Source organism: Dendrobium catenatum, unplaced genomic scaffold, assembly GCF_001605985.2.
Source record: "Dendrobium catenatum unplaced genomic scaffold, ASM160598v2 fragScaff_scaffold_621, whole genome shotgun sequence".
Taxonomy (NCBI): domain Eukaryota; kingdom Viridiplantae; phylum Streptophyta; class Magnoliopsida; order Asparagales; family Orchidaceae; genus Dendrobium; species Dendrobium catenatum.
The window spans coordinates 2,795,820-2,817,638 of NW_021319083.1; the positions used below are offsets into that span (position 1 = coordinate 2,795,820).

Sequence of the window (21,819 nt, forward strand, 5' to 3'; positions counted from 1 at the left end):
TCGGCTCTTTCAAACTTTCATATTCATCAAATATAACATGTGTGGTCTCTTCAATTATCAAAGTTCTTTTATTGAATATTCTATAAGATTTTCCAACACCAGAGTATCCTAGAAAAATTCATTCATCTGATTTTGGATCAAATTTTTCTAAGACAAATTTTTCATTGTTTTGTATGAACACCTTACATCCAAAAATATATAAATGTGACAAATTATGTGTTCTCTATTTAAGTAACTCATAGGGTGTTTTATTCAAGTTTGATCTAACATTTATCCTATTCAGAACATAACATGCTGTGTTAACCATCTCAGCCCAAAAATATTTAGGAAGTGAATATTCTGCTAACATGACTCGAGCGGCTTCTATTAATGTTCTATTTTTTTTTTACTACCCCATTCTGCTGAGGGGTTTTAGGTGTAGAAAAATTATGATTAATCCCTTTCTCCTTATAAAAATCTTCAAATTTTTCATTTTCAAATTCTCCTCCATGATCATTTTGAATTATCAAAATTTTACATCCTAGTTTCCTTTGAATCCAAGTCGAAAAATCTCTAAACTCTTTAAATAATTCACCCTTATGATATAAAAATCTAACCCATGTGAATCTAGAATAATCATCCACAATCACAAATCCGTATACCTTCCCTCCTAGACTTATAATTCCAACTAATCCAAAAAGATCTATATGCAAAATCTCTAATGGTTTGCTAGTTCTAAGATCTTTATTGAACTGAAAAGATGACTTCACCTGTTTTCCTAATTAACATGCATCACAAAGGTGGTCCTTAGTAAAGTCTAGTTTTGGTATACCTCTCACTAAATTCTTTTGGGTAATCCTTCTAAGGTTTTTCATGCTAGAGTGACAAAGTCTCTTATACCAAAGCCATGACTCATCAGAAACAGTTTAAAATAAAAAGCAGTGGGAGTTTTGATACAATTCAAATCTAGCATATAAATATTGTTTACCCGTATACCATGCAAAGCATCATTATCATTCAGGCTTAATATGCATCTAGTAGAAAAAAATTTAACATAATATCCTTTATCACATAGCTGACTGATACTCAGAAGATAATGCTTTAAGCCTTCTACCAACAAAACATTTTCAATAAAAAAGTTTTTCAAGTTTCCTATCATACCTGATCCTACCACCTTCCTTGTGCTATTATCTCCAAGTGTAACACTGCCTCCACTCCTGGCTTCCAGCGATATAAATTATGCAGTGTCTCAAGTCATATGCTTTGAATAACCGTTGTCCAAGTACCATATGCTCTCACGAGGTCTTATGTGAGAGCGTGCCTGCAAAATCATCAAACGTCAGACCTGAGAGTTTGGGTTCTCCTTTTGGCAATTTTAAATCAAATGCATGTATGATATGTCTAGGTTTATGCATCTTAGGTTTCCACACCAAATAAGTTTTTCTATTCAAAGTACAGGTGTGTGCTATATGTCCAAATAATCCACAATTATGACATTTGACTCCAAGAAATGAGTTTCTTAATCTTCTATAATTATTCTGTTTCCTGCTAAGTTTTAAAAATTTTGGATATAAAATAGGATTTGTAAAATCTTTAAGTGTTTGGGGTATCCTATTATCCTCGGGAGCTTTTATCTTCAGCTTGTAAAAGGTATTCATATCTTCCAATATACGATTTGTATAATTTATCCGATAATTCTTGTTCTCTGATTCATCCTTAAAATCTTTAAATTCTTTTTCAAATTCTACTTAGGATGATTTTAAATTTTCATGGTTCTTATTTAAATCATCATACTCATCAAGTAATTTTATGTGTTTGTTATCAATTAAAGCATGATAAGGAAGTTTATTGTAAGGATCTCTTGTTTTCTTTGCAGTTCTTGTAATTCTAAATTCAGACTAGCATGTATTTTCTTTAACTTCTTATATGCAATATATATGCGTTCTGAGACTTCTAAAAGTTTATTGTAAGTCAAGTCGCATATCTCTTCTTGATCTGATTGATTAAGATTATCGGCCACCAAGCACAGATTGGTGACTTCCTCTTCCTTTTCAACCTCTGACAAGTCTGAAGCTGAGTCAGCCCAGAAAGCTCTTTGAAATTTCTTCTTGCCCTTCTTCACCATTGGTTTCTCCTCTACCTTCTTCTTGCTAGGAGTGACTTTGAGTTTTGGGCATTCTAACTTAATGTGTTCAGGTTTCCTACACTCATAGCAAATAACATCATTTGAAACCTTGACATTCTTATTGAACTTATCTCGATTCCATTGCTGGCGTCTCTTTTGCTTCCTCTTCATAAAGCATCTGAACTGTCTAGTCATCAAAGCGATGTCGTCCTCATCCTCAGGTACAGATAGATCACTCTCTAACTCCTACACCTTCAGTGCAATATTCTTCTCCTTTTATGGCTCTCCTACATCAATCTTTCGTTGACTCACTCCTTGCTCATAAGCAATTAGTGATCCAAGAAGATTGTCAATAGAGTAAACATTTGATTCTTTATACTCTGTAATCGCAGTTATTTTAGCATCATAAATAGTAGGTAAACAACAAAGTATCTTATTAACCATTTCAGCATTTATTAGTTCCCTACCAATGCATGTAAAGAGGTGACTATTTGTGCGAATCTTGTGTACATGTCAGAAATAGATTCATTTTGTTTCATATGAAATAATTTATAGTCATGCAACAAGATATTAAGTCTGGATTGTTTAACTTCATTAGTCTCCTCATAAGTTATACAAAGTTTATCCCATATGTCATTTCTACTTTTGCAAGTAAAAACCCGCATGTAATCTTCAAATTTAGGAGCACAAAAGAAACTATTCAAGCATTTAGCGTTAAGTTGTGCTAATTCACGTTGTTCAACAATCCAATATGCAAAGGAAATTTCAACTATAACTCCGTCAACTAATCTAATTGGTTTTGTATACCCTTCCTGAACTAAGATCCACATACGGTAATCTAGTAACTGTAAAAATATTGACACGCGTGTTTTTTAAAAATCAAAAGGAATATTGTCGAACAAGGGAAGTCTAGTTATAGAGTAACCTTCAAGTGTATTTCGGTTTCCAAATGTAGCCATGGTCGTTAATAAAAAAGTAGTCTAAACTTATGATTTTGAAACTAAGCTCTGATACCACTTGTTGTTACTTGATAATTATGAGTTAGGTTGTTAGACCTAAGCTTATGTATCAATGGCTAACCAAGAGGGGGGTGAATTGATAATTTAAAAATTTTCCCTCTTAAACTATTTTAAAAAAATTTTGTATAATTTTTTTTAAAAAATAACTTTTTCAACCACAAATAAAACAGAAAAATAAAAAGCAGCGAAAAATAAAAGACACAAGATTTATAATGGTTCAGTCAAACATGACCTACATCCACTCCCTAAAGTCTCCCACTTCAGATATTACACTATTACCGCTAGTGTCTCTCCTTTTGCCCATACAGCAAAGCGGAGAAGCCTTCACAAAAACTCTCTTTCACCACTACCCGATGCGGTAGAGAACCGTCGTCCTTTTACACCCTCCAAGTGTAGGCAGAGAACCTTCCTCTGTTCATACTCTCTAAGTATAGGCAAAGAACCTTCCGCTGTTCACACTCTCTAAGTGTCGGCAGAGAACCGTATATTATTGAAGGATCTTCTCAAGAGAAATCTAGGAGGACAAAAGAGAAGAGTGAAGTAATTACAAATTACAAATTAAGATCCTTACCTTTGAGTAACTTAAGTGAACCCTTCACACTCCAGTAGTAAGAAATCTCTTTCAAACACTCTCTCTCACTCTCCTTTAATCTTCCTTTAGTATGTACGAAGACCAAAAGACAAAAAGATTGCAAGACAGTCTTAAGTTGACCTTTTATAAGAAAGACACGAAAAAACAATCCAAAAACTGCAATTTTTCAAATATGTACGCTAATGATTGTCCCGTACGATTCAATTTCGTACGTACGAACAATATAAAAACCGTTGCGTACGAACTCAATGTACATTGGTATGAACTGCCTTCGTACCCGATCATCATCCCGTACGAACATGGTTCGTCCGGTATGAACAGTTATCCCAAGGTTCGTTGGAAAGAAAATGCAGGACGGATCACAAGTTCAAAGAACAGAGAACATTATCCTGAGATGAAAGGATAAAATCGTCTGGTTGAATAGTTCAAAGCACAAGTCCAGAGGACATCGTACTGGGACGAATGGGTAAAATCGTCTGGACGTCCAGAGGACATCGTCCTGGGATGAAGGAGTAAAATCGTCTAGACAAATAGTTCAAAGCACGAGTTCAGAGGACATCGTCCTAGGACGAAAGGGTAAAATCGTTATGATTTCTCTAAAATGTTAGTACACACAAGAGCAAAAAATAATTCTTCCAAAATGTGTTAGAAGAAAATAATAATCAAAACAATAATATTTGAAATCATCAAAATATACAAGTTGCAAGAATGTAAAACTTGCAAAGCTAAGTAGCAACTCTCTTAACAGCCCGTGTGTCACTATTCAATATTTTTGGTTTATGTATATTTTTTGTAGCTCATAAAGACTATTGTATATTATTTTGTAACTGGATTTAGCATATAAATGATTATAGTATATGTGAATTATGTTTTCCATTGTTTATTTACTTTTTATTATGTAATTAATCATTTTTAGATATCAAATTGATTTGGTTGTAAATGAAAATTGATTGTTATTGATAAATAAGAAAGAAATAAATAAATGAAAGAAAAAATAGAAAAAAAAAAACTCACTTTAGTCCTGAGGCATGACATAGAAGATCTTTTAGTACTTACATAATCCTCTCAAAATGTCCATTAGTTTGAGGGTGAAATATCGTACTTAAATATAATTTTGTATCCAAGCTTTGATGAATACACCCTCCAAAATCTAGAGGTAAACCCATCATCTCTGTAAAAAACTATAACTTCTGGTATACCATGCAATTTGATGATCTCACGTACATATACATGTATCAATCTTTTAATAGAATCAGATTATCGGATCAAAATTAAATGAATAGACTTTATCAGTCTATCCACTATAACCCAAATGATATTATGACATTGTCATGACTTAAGAAAAACTCATATCAAAATTCATAGACAGTTGTTCCCATTTTTACTTCAGAATAAGCAATAGCTGTAGAAAACCTCACGGCTACTGAAGCTTTGTCTTCACTAATTGACATACTTCACATTTTGATATAAAATCTACATCCTCATTCAATCTAGGCCACGAAAATATAGCTTTTAAATCACTATACATTTTGTTACTTTCTGGATGAATAGTGTAGCCTGAATAGTGATCCTCATGCAAAATCTCTTGTCTCAAATCTCCAAAAATAGAAACCCATAACCTGTCCTTGCATAATATAATACCAAAATAAGACACTCATAATTTAGATTTCTTACCATATCTAATTTGATCGATCAATCTCGGATGTTCGACATTGAAATTCTACGCTTTCTTGAATCCTTTCTTGCAAAAAAGGCTAAATAATCATTTGAGCTAATATACAAGAATCTCAATCAGTAGAGCAAACCTCCAACTGTAATCTCTCCATATCCCGTATCAAAGACTTTTCAGAAGTAAGCTGAAGAAATGAAACTCCAAAAGATTTTATACTCAGAGCATTTGCCATCACATTAGCCTTATCACGCTAATACTGAATGGTTATATCATAACTTTTTATCAACTCACGCCACTCCTTTACCTTAGATTCATATTCTTCTAAATAAATATATACTTCAAACTCTGATGATCGATAAATATCTCACACCTAATACCATTTAAATAGTGTCTTCATATCTTCAAAGAAAAAACCACAACAACAAGTTCCAAATCATATGTCAAGAAGTTCCTCTCATATGGTTTCAACTGTCGAGATGCATATGCAATAACTATACTATGTTACATCAACATGCATCTCAAATCTTTCAGTGAAGCATCACTGAAAACCTAAAATCTATCGGTACTTGAAAGAATAGTCAAAATCAAAGCTGAATTCAAACAATCTTTTAATCTCTAAACATTGGCATCACACTCCTATGTCAAGATAAAAGTTACTAACTTTTGAGATAAACCTTTCACAACATCCTCTAATATTCAGCTATATCCAAAAAGTGCGTACCTCAAATACAGTAGTAGGCCTTGGCCAATTATTAACAACCTGAACTTTATGGGGATCTACTGAAATATCATCACCACTTATCATATGTCCCAGAAAAGTAAAATTCCTCGGTCAAAATTCACATTTGGAGAATTTGACATATAGCTGATGTTGACTCAAAGTCTTTAAAATAATCCTCAGATGTCTGGCATAATCTTCCTTAGATGAAAAATAAACTAAAATATCATTTATGAACATAATAACAAACTAATCTAGATAATTCATGAATATCTTGTTCATCAAATTCAGAAAAATGAATGACTAGCTCCAAAATTAAACAAAACTTGACATTGTTGATGAACTAGAGAATCACAAGACTCCTGTCGAGTCAAACTAAATACATATGGATAAACTAATGCTGGATCGACAGAACCACTAGGCTCTCTGTGACCACTATCAGATGTCCTTCTTACCATAGAACTATAAACACTACCTCTACTAGATAGTCCCTTAGAAAATATATGGAGCGAAACTGCCCTTGGCCTCCTACTAATCTGATAGAACTCACAGATCGAGTCTCAGATCATCGATCAAATCTTGTATGAGAACACTCGGCAACTTGGTACCCTACATGACTGCACCTAAACTAATGTCCCATCATCCTGTAGTACTGGCCAAAATGTCATCTGCCACAAATTTAGCATACAGGTGCCCCATCAAAAGGACTTCCAGAACTAACAATCATGCCCCTACTCGGAACTACTATAGACACAAATTGTCCACAGTTTTGGACTCTCTAGATACAAATATACTCTTCTTCTCAGAGAATCCAATGCAAGATATCTTGCCACCAAATCTTATTCTACTAGGAATCCACCATTGCTGAGTAGTTATCAGGTCGTTTTCAATCAATCAGACTTCCTCCACAAGCTTAAAGAAATCAGAAATATGAAATGGTACCAGAGGTTGTCTCAGACGATCTTGAAGTTCTCTCAGAAACCTGTAGCACTTTTTTGCAGGAATGTTAATCAACTGCATAGTACATCTAGCCAAAGTAGGAAAATTTGTCTCATACTGCATAATCATTATGCTCCCCTGAACCAATCTCAAAAAGTTCTCCTACATCTGCTGATGTGCAAAAGACGGTACAAACTAAGCTCGAAACACATCAAAAAACACCTCCTAGCTAATCAAAGAGTTCAACTCCCCTAAAATTTCTCCTCTTATTGGCTCATCCACCAGCACTTTGTCTCACTATCGAACAAAAAATAGCCAACGAAAATTTCCTATTAAGAGGACATTACATACCATCAAAAGTCTTCTCTAGCCTCCTCAATCAGTCCTCTGCTGCTCTGCACTCAACAACGCCTTCAAATCACAGAGGCTTCAATGTCAAAAATATATGCTTTTGTCTATCAATATCATAAGATCTAACAGTAATAAATATGCTCTATGCTTCACCCATCATTTTAGCTATCAAACTAATAAAATGTAAAATTGTATTAGAACTAACTGTTAGAGCCGTACTATGCACAAGGGCTGCTTGACTGATACTCTACTTATATGTATATATGGGTAAGATGAATCCATATTATATAGAATATGCAACTGAACATATATACATATAAAAAAAATAATGAACAACTAGACAAACTAAAAATTAACTCACTTAATTTACAAATCACTTCTTATAGCTCCATTTTACAATTCATATCAAAAATTATAGCTCTGATACCACAAAAGCTTGTCACAACCTAACCCAACAGAATTCCTAAAATGTCAAACAATGACAGACAATTTTTAAGATCTAATTTTAGAAATGCTTCAGATTTCTTCTTCCAATTTAAAGTTTAAAACATTTAAATAGATAATAGAGTTACTAAAAACATCAAAAGTATTATAAGTAAACTCAACAACAAGATTTTCTTCATTTCATCAAAATGTATCTACACTATAGTACATGGCTATAAACAGAAGCTACATAACGAAATAATAAACTAATCATGACAGTAAAAAAATCAACAAAAGAATATCTATCAACTCCAATCAGATCCTGAACTGCTAATCAATAGGCTCTTTCCCTTTCTTAGATCCTAAAAAATAAAATGAATAACCACAGTGACCTACAATAGCTCAGTAGACCACAAATACTGATCTAAATTTTCAAATATTTTTTTATTAAACATTTTCAACATATTTAAAAAACAATTAATATTTAAAAAACTGATAAATATAATAAAATGAATTACTATGCTGAGCAAAGAAATCAAAAGTATAGGAGTTATCCAAAGCTTTAAATATCATTGAGCAATTAAATTCATATCATAGAATAATTAATAACATATTTCTTCCTCTTTCAGACAGAATCCAAGATTCTAGCCCTATATAACTCCCTACATAATTTCTCTTTCTTTTAGACAGAATCAAAAATTATGGTCCATTATAACTCCAAACAGACATTCTTTTACACATTTCTAGGTTCGAATTCCTGGTCACAAATAAAGTCTCAAAGAACTTTGACACTTTATATCTCTTAACTTATATTTTCATATCTAAATTCACATAACTCAATCACATTGATCACATAAATGCATTTTTCATCACGTGCGAGAAATTAAAGCATAATTGAGCACGTCTCATAATTGTACAATTTTCTATAATGGTAAGCAATAGAAAATCCTACCAAGTAAAAATGCATATTTTCAATAAATAACTAAATTACTAGATATCATACAAAATATTATTTTAACTATAATTTTACTACAACATTATTTTTCAAAGTCTAAATTATTTTTTATTCAATAAAAGCTGTATAAATTTTAAAACCCCTAAAATAAAATTTTTAGAAAATATTTAAAGTATTCAAAATTTTCAATCGCTATAACATATAAAAAGTTACACGGCGAAGTTTTACTAGTTCAAAGTTATCTTCATGTTTTAGAAATAGAAATAAAAATGTAATCAAAATATTCAATAAAAATTTTATATTTTTAAAAATTGATATAGGCATAGTGTGTTATATCTCGAGGCGAACAAATTTTTCAACTGGGCCAACAAGAAAAAACGACTTTATAACCTTCAAAACCTGGCTTTTATTTTATCTCTCCTCTTTTTCTCTCAATTTCCCCTTTTCTTTATTATCGGTTCTTTAATTTGGGCAAAATAAAAATGCAAAGCCATTTGACAAGTATAAGGATACTATAATAAAATAATATAAGGATTTAAATGTAATTATTCAAATTGTTTATATATATATCCATTTATATCTTTAAATCCAGATATCTATAAAATTATGAAAAAATATTCATAAATTCGCTAAGCATATCTAAAAGGATCGGATGAAATCAATTTGCAAAACGGACACATGACAATCCCAAAAATTTCACTTGTACCAACATATGTCAATTTCTTTAAGAATTGCACCAATGTCCAAAAATTAGGAAAAAAATTATTAAAACTAAAGCTCTTTTTTTTTTTGGTCTTTTTATTAGTAAAACTAAAGCATAATAATTCTATGTTCTGAAGAAGATGGTTTATAATTTGGACTCAAAATGACTCTTGAAATATTTTTTTAATGTTATGAATCAAAATAACTCTTTTGAAATTTAAGGTTTATTACACATAATGCCAAGTTAAAGCTATCCATTGGCAAGCACATTACGAAGATAAATTCATCAGTCATCAGCGAACAAGTAATATCTACATATTCCTTTATTAAACGCCAAATTAATAACTTAAAAAGAAATCTATTTCAATCAAAGGATTTTTATTAAAAGTAAACTTAGTTATAAATAAACAAATGTTATTATATCATTTTACACAGTTCCTTATTCGTTCATTAAACTAGCTGAGCTGAACGAGTGGAGTTATCTCTATGAACTAGCCAAGTCAGAAAATACTCCTTGATGTGTGTATCATTATATATTTAGTATAAAGCTCCAACACACTCATTTGGTAAAACCTGCTGAAATCAAATCCATTGTGTCCAGATTTGCCAAGTAAAATACTTGGTCTCATTTAAGCAGATATAATCATTTCAACTACGCTACATCTTAATCATTTGATTATGATGAGAACTAACATGTTCCTTTTAAAAACTGAGTTTCCATTACACTTTTTGTACAATTTAGTTGAGTTAAGCATTTCGAAAATTCACTAACCATTATTGAGTGAGCTCAATGTTAATTATTATCGACCTTAGTCATTCATACAAAAGGCACAAGTTGATGGCTTAGAGAAAATATCCTACATCAACTCAATATAAGTGAATACAAATACAAAAACAAGAAGATTAAGCAAAAAAAAATGTATTTCATTTCATTTCTAAAAAAAATTTACATATGCCCAATCATTGGAAGGCCAATGTTTTATGTGACCAAACCATCTAAGGAGACTCTCTCTAATCTTATATGCCACTGGAGTTACTCCAACCTTTTCATGTGTATACTCATTTCGCATTCTGCCGCTAAGAGTGAATCTACTCATGCACATGAGCATCCTCATCTCTACAACACTTGACTTAATTTTATGTTACTCTTTTAATGGCGAACATTCTATGCCATAAAGCATTGCAGGTCTCACCACCATCTTATAAAATTTTCCCATAAAATTTAGGGGAACTTTTCTGCCACATAATAGACTCAATGCATTCTTCCACTTCAACCATCCAACTTGAATTCTACTAATAATATCCCCATCTATTTCACCATCACTTTGAATAATAGACCCGAGATATCTAAAACATCTACTCTTTTTAATGACTTTAAATTCCAAACTCACGAACACCCCACTATATCTATTACTACTAAACTTACATTCCATGTATTTGGTTTTAGATTTACTCAAACAAAAACCTTTAGACTCTAAGGTTGACCTCCATAATTCAAGTTTTTCTTCAACGCCCTCTCTAGTCTTATCAATAAGAAGAATATCATCAGCAAAAGACATATATTGAAGTACATCCTCTTGCAAATGACTAGTAAGAACATCCATGACTAAAGCAAAATGATATGGGCTAAAAGCTGATCCTTGATGTAATCCTACTGAAATAGGAAAATACTTGATCAAACCAGCTTGTGTTTGAACACAAGTAACAGCACTTGCATAAATATCCTTAATGACTTGATTAAAACTTAAAAGCATTATTAATTTATTTCTTTTCTAGAACTCTCTAGAGCACTTCTCTTGAAACTTTATCATATGTTTTTCTAAATCAATAAATATCATATATAGATCCTCTTTATTTTCTATATACTTCTCAATCAAATCTCTCAATAAATGTCTAACTTCCATAGTAAACCTACTCGGCTTGAATCCAAATTGATTTTGAGAAATCGTATCGCATCATAACCTATACTTAGTAACTCTCTCTCTCTCATAATTTTCATGGATGACACATTAACTTAATTTCTCTATAATCCGCAAACTCATGTGCATAACCTTTATTCTTAAAAATAGGAACCAACACACTCCTCCATTCATTAGATATCTTTTTTTAATGAATAAACATATATTAAAAATTTTAAAAAAATTAATTATGACTTTCTTTAGCTTCTTATTACTCGCATCAACAAGCCTTGGAAGACTTAAGTCAGTCAACTCTAGCAAGTGAGCATCACTTGCCCAAAAGCTAAGAAAGAAGTGTAGTTGTATAGCCACCCCCTATTGATATTTATAGTGTGACACATCAAATAAGAGTTTTAATGAAGAATATATAAATTGGGCTATTTGATCCGGGCAACAATAATGACATGGCAGTAACTCTTACTCTCTTTTTATACTTTAGATCAAAGAAATAAATAATTTTTTTCTTAAATTCACAATTCATTTTTTTTCAAAAGAAATGAGTGAATCGGGAAACTAAATGTATAATCATATCTGTTTATATAGGTAACTTGCATGTATCTAGTAGATTCTCATCAAGGAACTCAATTAGGAAAGTCATATGGTTAAAGTAGCACTCACCCAATGAGAGCATAATCCTGCAAAGCGGTATCTAACATCAACTCATGGTCAAACATGTACTCTCCCCTACAAAATTGCAACTATACCTATAGAGATCACAACGTGCACACCATCTTGCCAGTCCTTGTGTTAGTGTCAGTCTATAATAGTTGATCATTTACTATTTTTTACATTTTCTTCTGAGTGTAGCCTTTCATGTAGCCCTCTTAACCATAAAAAAAGGGTGATGAGGCATATTTTAAGGCTTGTCAAAAAATTTTAAGATCTTCAGATCCTTTGATTTTTTTTTTCTTTCATATTGTTGGGACTACATACAAAGATAAGTAGCTTTCCACAAACTCTGCATTTTAATAACCTTACCACTCACCTATGTTTTTTAGCTCTAACTCGTTAACAATCTACTAGTAGGGTCGGGTATCATCAACAAATAAATTCGAATCCAACATGCATAGCTTTAAGGTGTGCACCCAACCAATAGACTCCACTGGCCAAATGCAATCAAAATTTATTTGACACATCTGTAGGGTGTGCGCAGATAGCTAAGCTCAAAATTCAATTGGATTCTCCTATTATTGAAAAGTATTAATAAGAAATGATGTTTCACAAAGTATTAGTTGCTCAATCTTTTAGGAAATCAGATGCCTGATGCTTTTGAATACTCCATCAATGTCTCTTTCAAAACAAGTCTTCGATAAAAAAATTATTACCTCAATAATCGTATCAGCCCCATACTCCTTCCTCCACTGAAGCATTTCAGCCCACATTTGCTTTGCTTTCTCAATATCAAATTTGCGAGCCTTCAAAAACCTAAGTTTAAACAATATGTTACAAGAGTATAAGATATGAGATGAACTTAAAACAAAATGGTTGGTTATCCACTTTGATGTCCATTCAAAGGGAAATGCTTTTAGGACCAAAAAAGAATCTCAAATATAAAAATGCACTTTACAGCCCTCAACACAGTTTTCAACACCAGTACGTTTTATGTTATATAAAGTGTGATACTGCCCCACCATGTTCTTGTTCACCAGAAAATATTGAAATTTTGTTAGTTTTGAGGAGAGTGAAATACATTTCTCCTCTCTAATAACCTTCCAGAAGCTAATATGGCATGGAGATAAGAGGACAAGTGGGGAGACCTTTAGGAAGATTTCGTTAGGGAAAGAACTAGCTCATCAGGGGCATTGTAGCAGGAGAAATCAAAGTGACAGGAACAAGAATTGAAATACCTCAACATCTTATGGTAATCATCATGCTTTGATGGAAGAAGCTCATCTAAAATTAATGATTGACGGAACGCATCAACAGCTTGAAGCTCCTTTATATCTCTTATATCCTCGATTGAAAGTGAGATAACCCTATTGTCACTCTTTCTCCTGTTCTTCTTCTTTTTCAATGAATGCTTAAATATAGTCGAAGCATCAATTGCTCTTTTCCTCAACGATCCACTTCTTGATTTCCTTTCATCTTCAGAGTATTCCAGATCAGATTTTCGTTCTCTACGTTCATCATAACTAGAGAAGCCATCAAAACCTACCAAATATCAAAATCCAATAGCTGAATAAGAAAAACTGAATAAATGTAGTACTCTATATTTCTAAAAGATGCCAGACAAATGTTGCATTAGATCATAAAGATCTGCATAATTACAGGAAATCCAAATAAAAAAGAAAACCTTAAGGTGGTTTATTAGAGATATTGAATAGTAATCATTTGGACGCAACAAAATAATCATAGTTATTTACAATTCACAGGAAAATTCATTAAGTAAAGCACAAACGGATGGAAAATGATAAATGTCATTTAAAATGATTTGAAAAGAATAGATTTAATATCTCAGATATTCATTAGAAACGGATGGAAAATTACAATTCATAAAATCAATTCAAAATAGTTGGGATAAGATGGAAACGGCTACTGATGATGAAATCATAACAATGAGTGCTGCACAAATCATTCTCGACTAAACATGTAGCACAATTTTCAGTTTATTAGTTGTTACTATTAAGAACAACCAAAACTCTTCCTGCAAGCAGTTTGTACTGGCTAAACCAATAATCAAATATTTATTCAGAATTTTCCATCATTGAAGGATTTAACCAGGGAAATTAAGAGGTAAAACCAACAAGTTCCGATCAGAACAGCTACTCTTGAAGTTTTGAAAACTTGTTTGAACGAAAATCTAATTCTTTTTAAATATCTGAAAAGAGCCTATGCTTGGAAGTGCAAGCTGAAATTTCAGCCGAGTTAAATCAGATGCGCAGCTAGAATCAAAGCACGTCAATTCTAAGCCGCTTATTTTCAGCAATAGAAACGAAAAAGCTAAATTAGGAACAACATCAACCAACACCAAATTTCCTAAATGATTAAAAAAAGTGGTCATGCTCAACTCACGCGACCAGGCAAACTGTTCTAGTGATTCCGACATGATCAACTTAGAAATAAGATCTGATGGCGAGAACGCGCCTAGTTGTCACTCGATCAAGTTATCACGCGTAAGCTCCAGAACCATTAACAAACCAGCATTCCCCTCATGAAGCAGAAAAATCCACGAAAGACCTCCAATTAGCCGGCTGATCACCTGCAATTTATCTTTCAGTCGCCTAGGGTCAACACCAACAATGTATGAAAGAATTGAAAGGATTTGGAACAAAATTCAGCAAAAATAGTGGAAGGAAGGAGCAAAATTTTGGAAAGCAGAGTGCCGGCATAAAGCCGGAAGATTCGGGATTTATTGATATATCTTTTAAAGTTTGCTTCCAAATGACAGTAGGAAAGAGAAAGAGGAGAAAGATAGTTTGCCGACTTGTTCTTACTTCTGAAAGAGCAAAATGGAACATACCAGAGGTGGTTCAAATTTCGATCGGCACGGACACGGCGGAGAATCAGTACGCTGCTGGTCCCATCTGACACTTGGCTTGTCGGCCGGAGGAGCGTTTAGTTGTGGCTTCGTTTTTCTTAAATGTTTTTTCTTAAATTAAGGGTCATGCCGAATTATTATTTTTTTTTTTTTGGGGGGGATTGATGGCTTAGCTCATTCCATTATAAAAAGTAAGGTGTACAAATAAGGTAAAACGAACCCAAAAAAAATCAAAGAAAAATAAGAAAATTTATAAAAGGAAAAATTGAAAAGCTAAAGACAGAAAAATTCTATCGGGGAGAACTCATAAAGCAATATAATCAGAAATCAGGATAAACACTTCCCTGGTTGCCCGAAGCTCATCATGCCCACCATCATCCATCAGAACCAAGCTGCCTTTATTGCTAAAAGATACTTCACCGACAATATCATCTTGGTCGGGGAAATTTTAAGCTACTTGAAAAAGAAATCCAAGAATAAGTATTTCTGTGTGAAGCTTTATATTAGGAAAGCCTTCGACTCTGTTTCTAGAAGGTTTCTTTTGGAAAGACTTGCTCAAAAAGGCTTTCCCTCTCAATTCATCAGTTGGATCAAAGCTTGTGTTAATTATGTCAATTTTTCTGTTAATGTTAATGGGACTTTGGAGGGGGTTTTCTCTTCTTCTTCTGTCATCAGACAAGGTTGCCCCCTAAGTACTTATTTATTTTGTATAATCATGGATGCTTTCTCCTGTCTCATAGATTCTACTCCCACCATGAATCTTTTGAGGGTTTCAAGTATGAGAACTTCAGGATCACTCATCTATCGTATGCCGACGATTTACTTATCTTTGGTAAGGCGGATGCCTCTAATGCCGATTGGCTTGCTGGGATTTTATCTATTTTTTCTAACAGCCCGGGACTGTATCTTAATCTGAACAAAAGTACTATCATCATTCAAAATAATTTCCCAGGTTCTGCTGATATTTCCCATTCCCTTAATATCCCCAACATTTCTAGCACCTTTACCTATCTTGGCTTGCCCATTTCTTTGGGGAGAATCAAAGTCTCTGATTTCAGCCCTCTTGTGGATAAAATCACTAGATTATTTTCTAGTTTGAAAGCAAATTTGCTCTCCTTTGCAGGTAGAATGCAATTCATTAAGTATACAATTACCAATACGATTACTTATTGGATCTGTGGGAGTTATATTTTTAAAAGCATTATCAAAACTATTGGCAAGCATTGTGCTAAGTTTCTTTATTATGGTGGGTCTAATCAAAGGCACTTGCAACTCATCTCTTGGGCTAATACGTGCAAATATGTTTCCAAAGGCGGTCTTGGCATTGCTTCTTTTCCTGCTCTTATTTTTGCTTATAACTATGGGGTTATTTATATATGGTATAATACTCCTTCCCCTCTCACTGATTGGATGAATACAAGATATATATCCCCTTGGAAACCTAACGTTTCAAATTCTTCCTCTTATTGGAAGAGTTTATCTGGCACGGCTAGGAAAGCTAAGCCTAATTTTTCATTCTCTATTCATCCGAATAGCAATGCTGCTATTTTATGGGATCACTGGTTAGGGGGAAATGCTATTTCTGTTAGTTTCGATTATGTTGTGGTATTAATGCAAGGCTTTCTGAGTGGATTAATGCCATGGGCTGGTCTCTACCTGCTTCTGTTTGTTCTACTTTAAGGGAACATATTTTGGATATTCCAATTTCTCTGCAAGATGGTCCCAACATTCTTTGGAATAAATTACAAAAACCAACCTTCAAAGACTTTTATTTAGAATGTTTTGCCCAGGATGATGTTTTTACTTCTCTTGCTTTGATTTGGCACCGCAAACATTCTCATCGGTTTTCTATTTTGCTCTTGGATGGCGTTCATGGGAGGCCTTAAAACTGCTGATGAACTTCTCAAGAGGAACATTCACATTCAAGATTCTTGTTGCATACTTTGTTGTTCTCTTACGGAAACTATGACTCATCTACTGTTTGAATGTGACTATTCCTTTTAGGTGCTAACTAGAATTATTCCTGCTATTCTGAGTTTTTATCTGAGGCCAAATATTGCACAAGCTTTTAATTTTGCTGGGAATCTGATGGTCAATCACATTTTGAAAAGTGTTGTTCTTCTATTTCTCAATTCTATTGTGTATCATTTGTGGATTGAGAGAAATGGCAGGCGATTTAACAATGTGGTTATTTGCGTGGTTACCTTGTTTAAAAAAATCTTGAGAGTTCTTAAGAACAAAATCTCGAGCTGGAAGAAAGGGAATTGGGTGAAAGAAAGGATTTTTTGTAAGCCTACTGGTTGATGGATGTGATGTCTATAATGTTATACTGGGAGCTTTTTTTGTCTTGGTGGGATCCTTCCTTCTCCTGTTTTGTTGCCGGTTGGTGATTCTTATCTGTAATCTGTCGCTTGGTTGATGATTCGTGGGATTAGTATGGAATTTGTTGGTAGGCTTTCTTTTGAGGGTCTGGACAATGATGAGGCCTGCATGCTGCTTCCTTCATCATGCTGAATTTCATTCATTATTTAAAGGGCTATTTGGGTGAAAGTAAGATGTGTGAAAAATAGAGTGAATATATAGATTTTGAAAAATTAGATGTGTGATTTGATGAAAAATAAATGCAAGATAAAGTAAAGTCAATGCATGAATATTCTATTCTAGTTCATTTTTTAAGTAAACAATTCTTGCCCAATTTTGAATGAGAACAAAAACAGTTCTCATCCAATAATTTAATCTTATTCAAGGCGACGGCGGCCACCATTTCCACCTCCACCCTGCTGTTGGCTGCTAGCCACCACATCCATGACGACCGCCATCATCGCTGCTCATCGCCACTGTCGATGCATCCGTCCACCTCCGCAACTGACCGCCGACTATCACCACTTCCGCCCACTACTGCCGCAGCCACCTACCACCACTGTTAGTCATCATTACCACCGCCCATTGCTGCACATCGACGTCGCCCTACAACCATTCTAATTCTAGCCACCAGCCACCGCTAATTATCTCGGACACAATCGTTTTACACTTTATATTGTATTCACTTTACTGTAAAAAAAAAGTAAAATCATACATTCTTTTACATTCATCCAAAGAACTCCAAAGTATTCCTTTTACACTGCATTTCTTTTATAATGCATTCCTTTTTAGTAGCTAAACAGCCCCATAAAAGTTTAAATATAATCTTTAGGAAAATAGAACGAACATATAAAATTAGTACAACTCAAAATGATAGAGATAAGACTAGTGAGCTTCATCAAAAAAGACAATACTCAACAAGAAGCAAATAGAAGAATGAAATTTATAACAAAATCAACAATATTCTAGAGAAAAAAAACTAAAGATAAAATTAGACTCAAAACAAGCAAAAGTAATACTAGATAACAAAAATCGGTACAAATTTCAAAGAAGAAATATATTTGTCAAATCTACCATCTAAGGAAAAACTTGGCTACTGATTAGACGATCCATGGGGAAGGGTGTGGAGAAATTTCATTCATCATTATCCACACATATATTATAAAACACCCAGATAACCTAGGTCCAAACTAAACAAAAGAGTGTCAAAGACGATAAATCCAAGCAAAACCCTATACAAAACAAACCAACTGCCACAATAAAACAAGTACATAAACCTAATGTTCTAGCAAACATATGAGAACATAAGGCATCTATACAACAAGATATATTGTGTTTAACTCTCCATTAATCAAAAAAGGAAAAAAATAGCCACAGCCAAGAGAGGTGTAAAACTTACTCCATTTGTTTTTTGTGCTTGCTTCTCTCCAAATAAAAAAACACCGCTCATTGTGGCATCAAAAATGGATTATTGGTTTCCATATAGACCATAAGAGGTAAACTAGCACATGGATGGTGAGATAATTCATAATAGTCTAATTTGTTATGCAAGGCCAAAACAGAAAGCAGAAAGCAATTGAACCAAAGGGTGTAGCAACCACAATATCAGCATGTACCCAACAACACAATACATTTTCTAATGGAAATTAGAAATATCCCCAAGTAAATATAGCAAAAAATCCCAATGGACTATAGCACCATATGGCAATAGATTAGGAGATGGGATGTTTGATCTCATTAAATTCCTTCCATTTAATGATTTTGGAGTAAATGGATTTCTTGATCTGAATTCCATAAAAGCCAACAAGACTCATTTTATTTATTTCCTTCCAAATGTGATATAGAGAGAACCATATAATTAGATAATAAACATTTTTTTCTTTAGAATGGATAGGTAAGTCCTTAGTATAATCCAATATTTCAAAAAGGTTCTAATGTTGCACCAAGATAAAGACAAATGATAATAACACAAATTAGGACCCATCATCAGAATTTGGGCCGGTTATCATGCAAAACATTCCATGCAAGTCCATGAACATCCCATACAACTTTTAAAATTATGGGTGAATAATTTGAAAGCTTAATTTAAGACCCCTTGATGGGTAGGTGGATCATGGGCCATAAAAGTTAAAAGGGTATAGAACTTCATAAATTGATTAATTTCAAGACCACTTTACTTGCCATTTGTGGCCAATCCATATTTTTATGTATTTGGAAGATTTTAATTTTATTTCTTTTAGTATTAGGACATGCCACTAATACATGTAATAGTATTTTATTGGCTCTTAAGGCTTTTCAAATCTATTTAAGCTTGAAAAAGACCTATAAATAGGACCTTTGTACTTTTGATGAATTGAATAAAAAAATTAATTACTTGTATAAATTTTGTGTGGAAAGACTTTGTGGTTACTCTACTAATTGTTGAGGTTTTGTGACTCATCATCTACTGCTTTGGTAAGTCCTTAATTATCTATTCTTGTCATTATTCCTCCTCTTTCCCGACATAATTTTCTCTGCAGCTTAGCCTCAACCTTAGCATCCCCTGACCCCGAATATATCCAAACTCTTCAAAACTCTCTTAAATATCCTCATTCATCTCTCATATTCTTCAAAGGCCTCAAATACCGAAAAATCCCAGTACACCATAACCAAAGTTCCAATATATAAAAGCAATTTTTAGTTGTGAGTGGCAAAATTAATAGTTTAATAACTACACAATCACTGATCTAAAATCTCTAAAAATATCTCCATTAGTTCCATAACATTCCAAACCTTTGATCTAGAGTTTCTTGTTAATTTTTCCAAGGAAATCCATCTTTTTTTAGCTTACAATTTTCATCATAAATCTGTCAAAAAAACCTAAATTCTAGCTTCACCGCCACCCAAATAACCATTCCAATACCACCCTCAGAGGATGTCAATCAAGTTATGCCATCATCATAAAGATCACATTGGCCCTACATTATTTTGGTAGCAAAGCAAAGGACTCTACAAAAGTCAAGGTTAAAGAACATGAAGGCACACTTCACTCACTATAGAAGCCAAAAGTTTTTGTGACAGGAACTTTTATTTTTTTTTTCAAGAATTGTAGAACTTGAGAAATACCCACCACCACATCATATTAGTATAAGATAATTATGGTGACCAATTAAGTTAATTAAAGCTTTTTTTCTTAGTGTTGTTCTAGTTCTTTTATATAACTTGGTAGCCCTCTCCTTTGAGATTTCTTGGTTTCTCATAAAATAATAATAAGACCCATGTCCAAACTACCATCATTGGATAATTCATTTGTTTCATATTGGTATAAATAAAGAAGATCCACTTCTGTTTATGTCATAATGGATTTGGTGATCCAATCATTATGTTGGAATAACTTTGGTGAGTTTGCCCAAATTTGCATTATATTGTTCTTTTCTTTTTGGCTTCTTTATTGATATGTGCAAATGTTCAGGGGGTTGCCCCTTCCATCCCACCATATTCTCCATCATATTGGTAAGAGAAAAGAAGATCCACTTGTGTGCATGTTAGTGAGGCTTGGTGGCTGATCCTCTAGGACTTTAGTGAGTCCTTGGTTATCTACTCTTCTTGCCATTATTCCTCCTCTTTCGTGTCACAATTTTTATCTATTTTACTTAGCCTCAAGCTTAGAATCTCCTAAATTCAAATATATTCAAACTCTTCTTAAATAGCTCCATACATCTCTTATATCATTCCAAGGGCTCAAATTACTAAAAACCCTAATATACTATAGATAAATTTTAATATTGAAAAGCGGTTTCCTATTGTGAGTAACCAAATTAAAAGTTTCATAAATACTCAACCACTAATAAAAAATCCCTAAAAGTACCACTATTAATTCCCTAACATCCCAAATCTTTGAAATGGAATTCTTATTATTTTTCTCCAAGGAAAACCCTTTTTTTTTTTTTTTGACCTTATAAGTTTCAAATGAAAATATATCCTAAAACTCAAATTCTAGCTTCACCACTGCCCTAATAACCATTCCATCACCACCCTAAAAGTACACCAATCAATTTGCTACCATCACTATAAAGATTCCATTGACCCCACATCAAGTTTGGTCTAATAAATAACTTAACAACCCAATGTATGAAATAGGAGATGATACCAAATGAATAATCACATTTAAAGGAGAGATGCATATTCATTACATAAACTGTAAAAAATTTGAACGAGAATGTTCCTTCTAATCAGTTGGTCTATAGTTTTTAATCCACCAGTAACAAAGTGGTAAGCATAGTAAGAGTAGCATAAAGAGTAATTTATATGTCAAATTAAAGAGTGTTAAGTGACTTTATGTCTCTCTTTATAAAAGTCAAATATGAAAGATTTAAACTTAGTATTTTTTTAGCTGCATCATAAGAATTTAGTAGTCATCTCCAATAATAATATGATGTTCATGATATAAATGAGGAATGATAGGGGAATTTCCCATCTACCATAAAAAATAATATAAAAACTGAGCCTTAATTTATAAATTAAGACTGGAAAGATCAACTAATTCAAAAATAGATTTCCCACACTAC

At 33.1% G+C, this 21,819-nt stretch overlaps 1 protein-coding gene across 2 annotated transcripts in view; it reads right to left on the reverse strand.

Moving 5' to 3' along the window:
- Positions 1–15,053, reverse strand: part of LOC110091870 (phosphatidylinositol/phosphatidylcholine transfer protein SFH8) — a 34,553-nt gene extending 19,500 nt beyond the window's left edge. The window contains exons 1-4 of one of the 2 annotated variants that reach the window (XM_020816134.2): positions 14,894–15,053; positions 14,446–14,632; positions 13,281–13,584; positions 12,759–12,858 (exon numbers count right to left, since the gene is read on the reverse strand). In XM_020816134.2, the coding sequence (XP_020671793.1) occupies positions 12,759–12,858; positions 13,281–13,584; positions 14,446–14,479 (438 nt within the window). In that variant the 5' untranslated portion in view covers positions 14,480–14,632; positions 14,894–15,053. The other variant, XM_028695088.1, reaches the window with a different exon arrangement.
- Between the last annotated feature and the right edge of the window lie 6,766 nt (positions 15,054–21,819).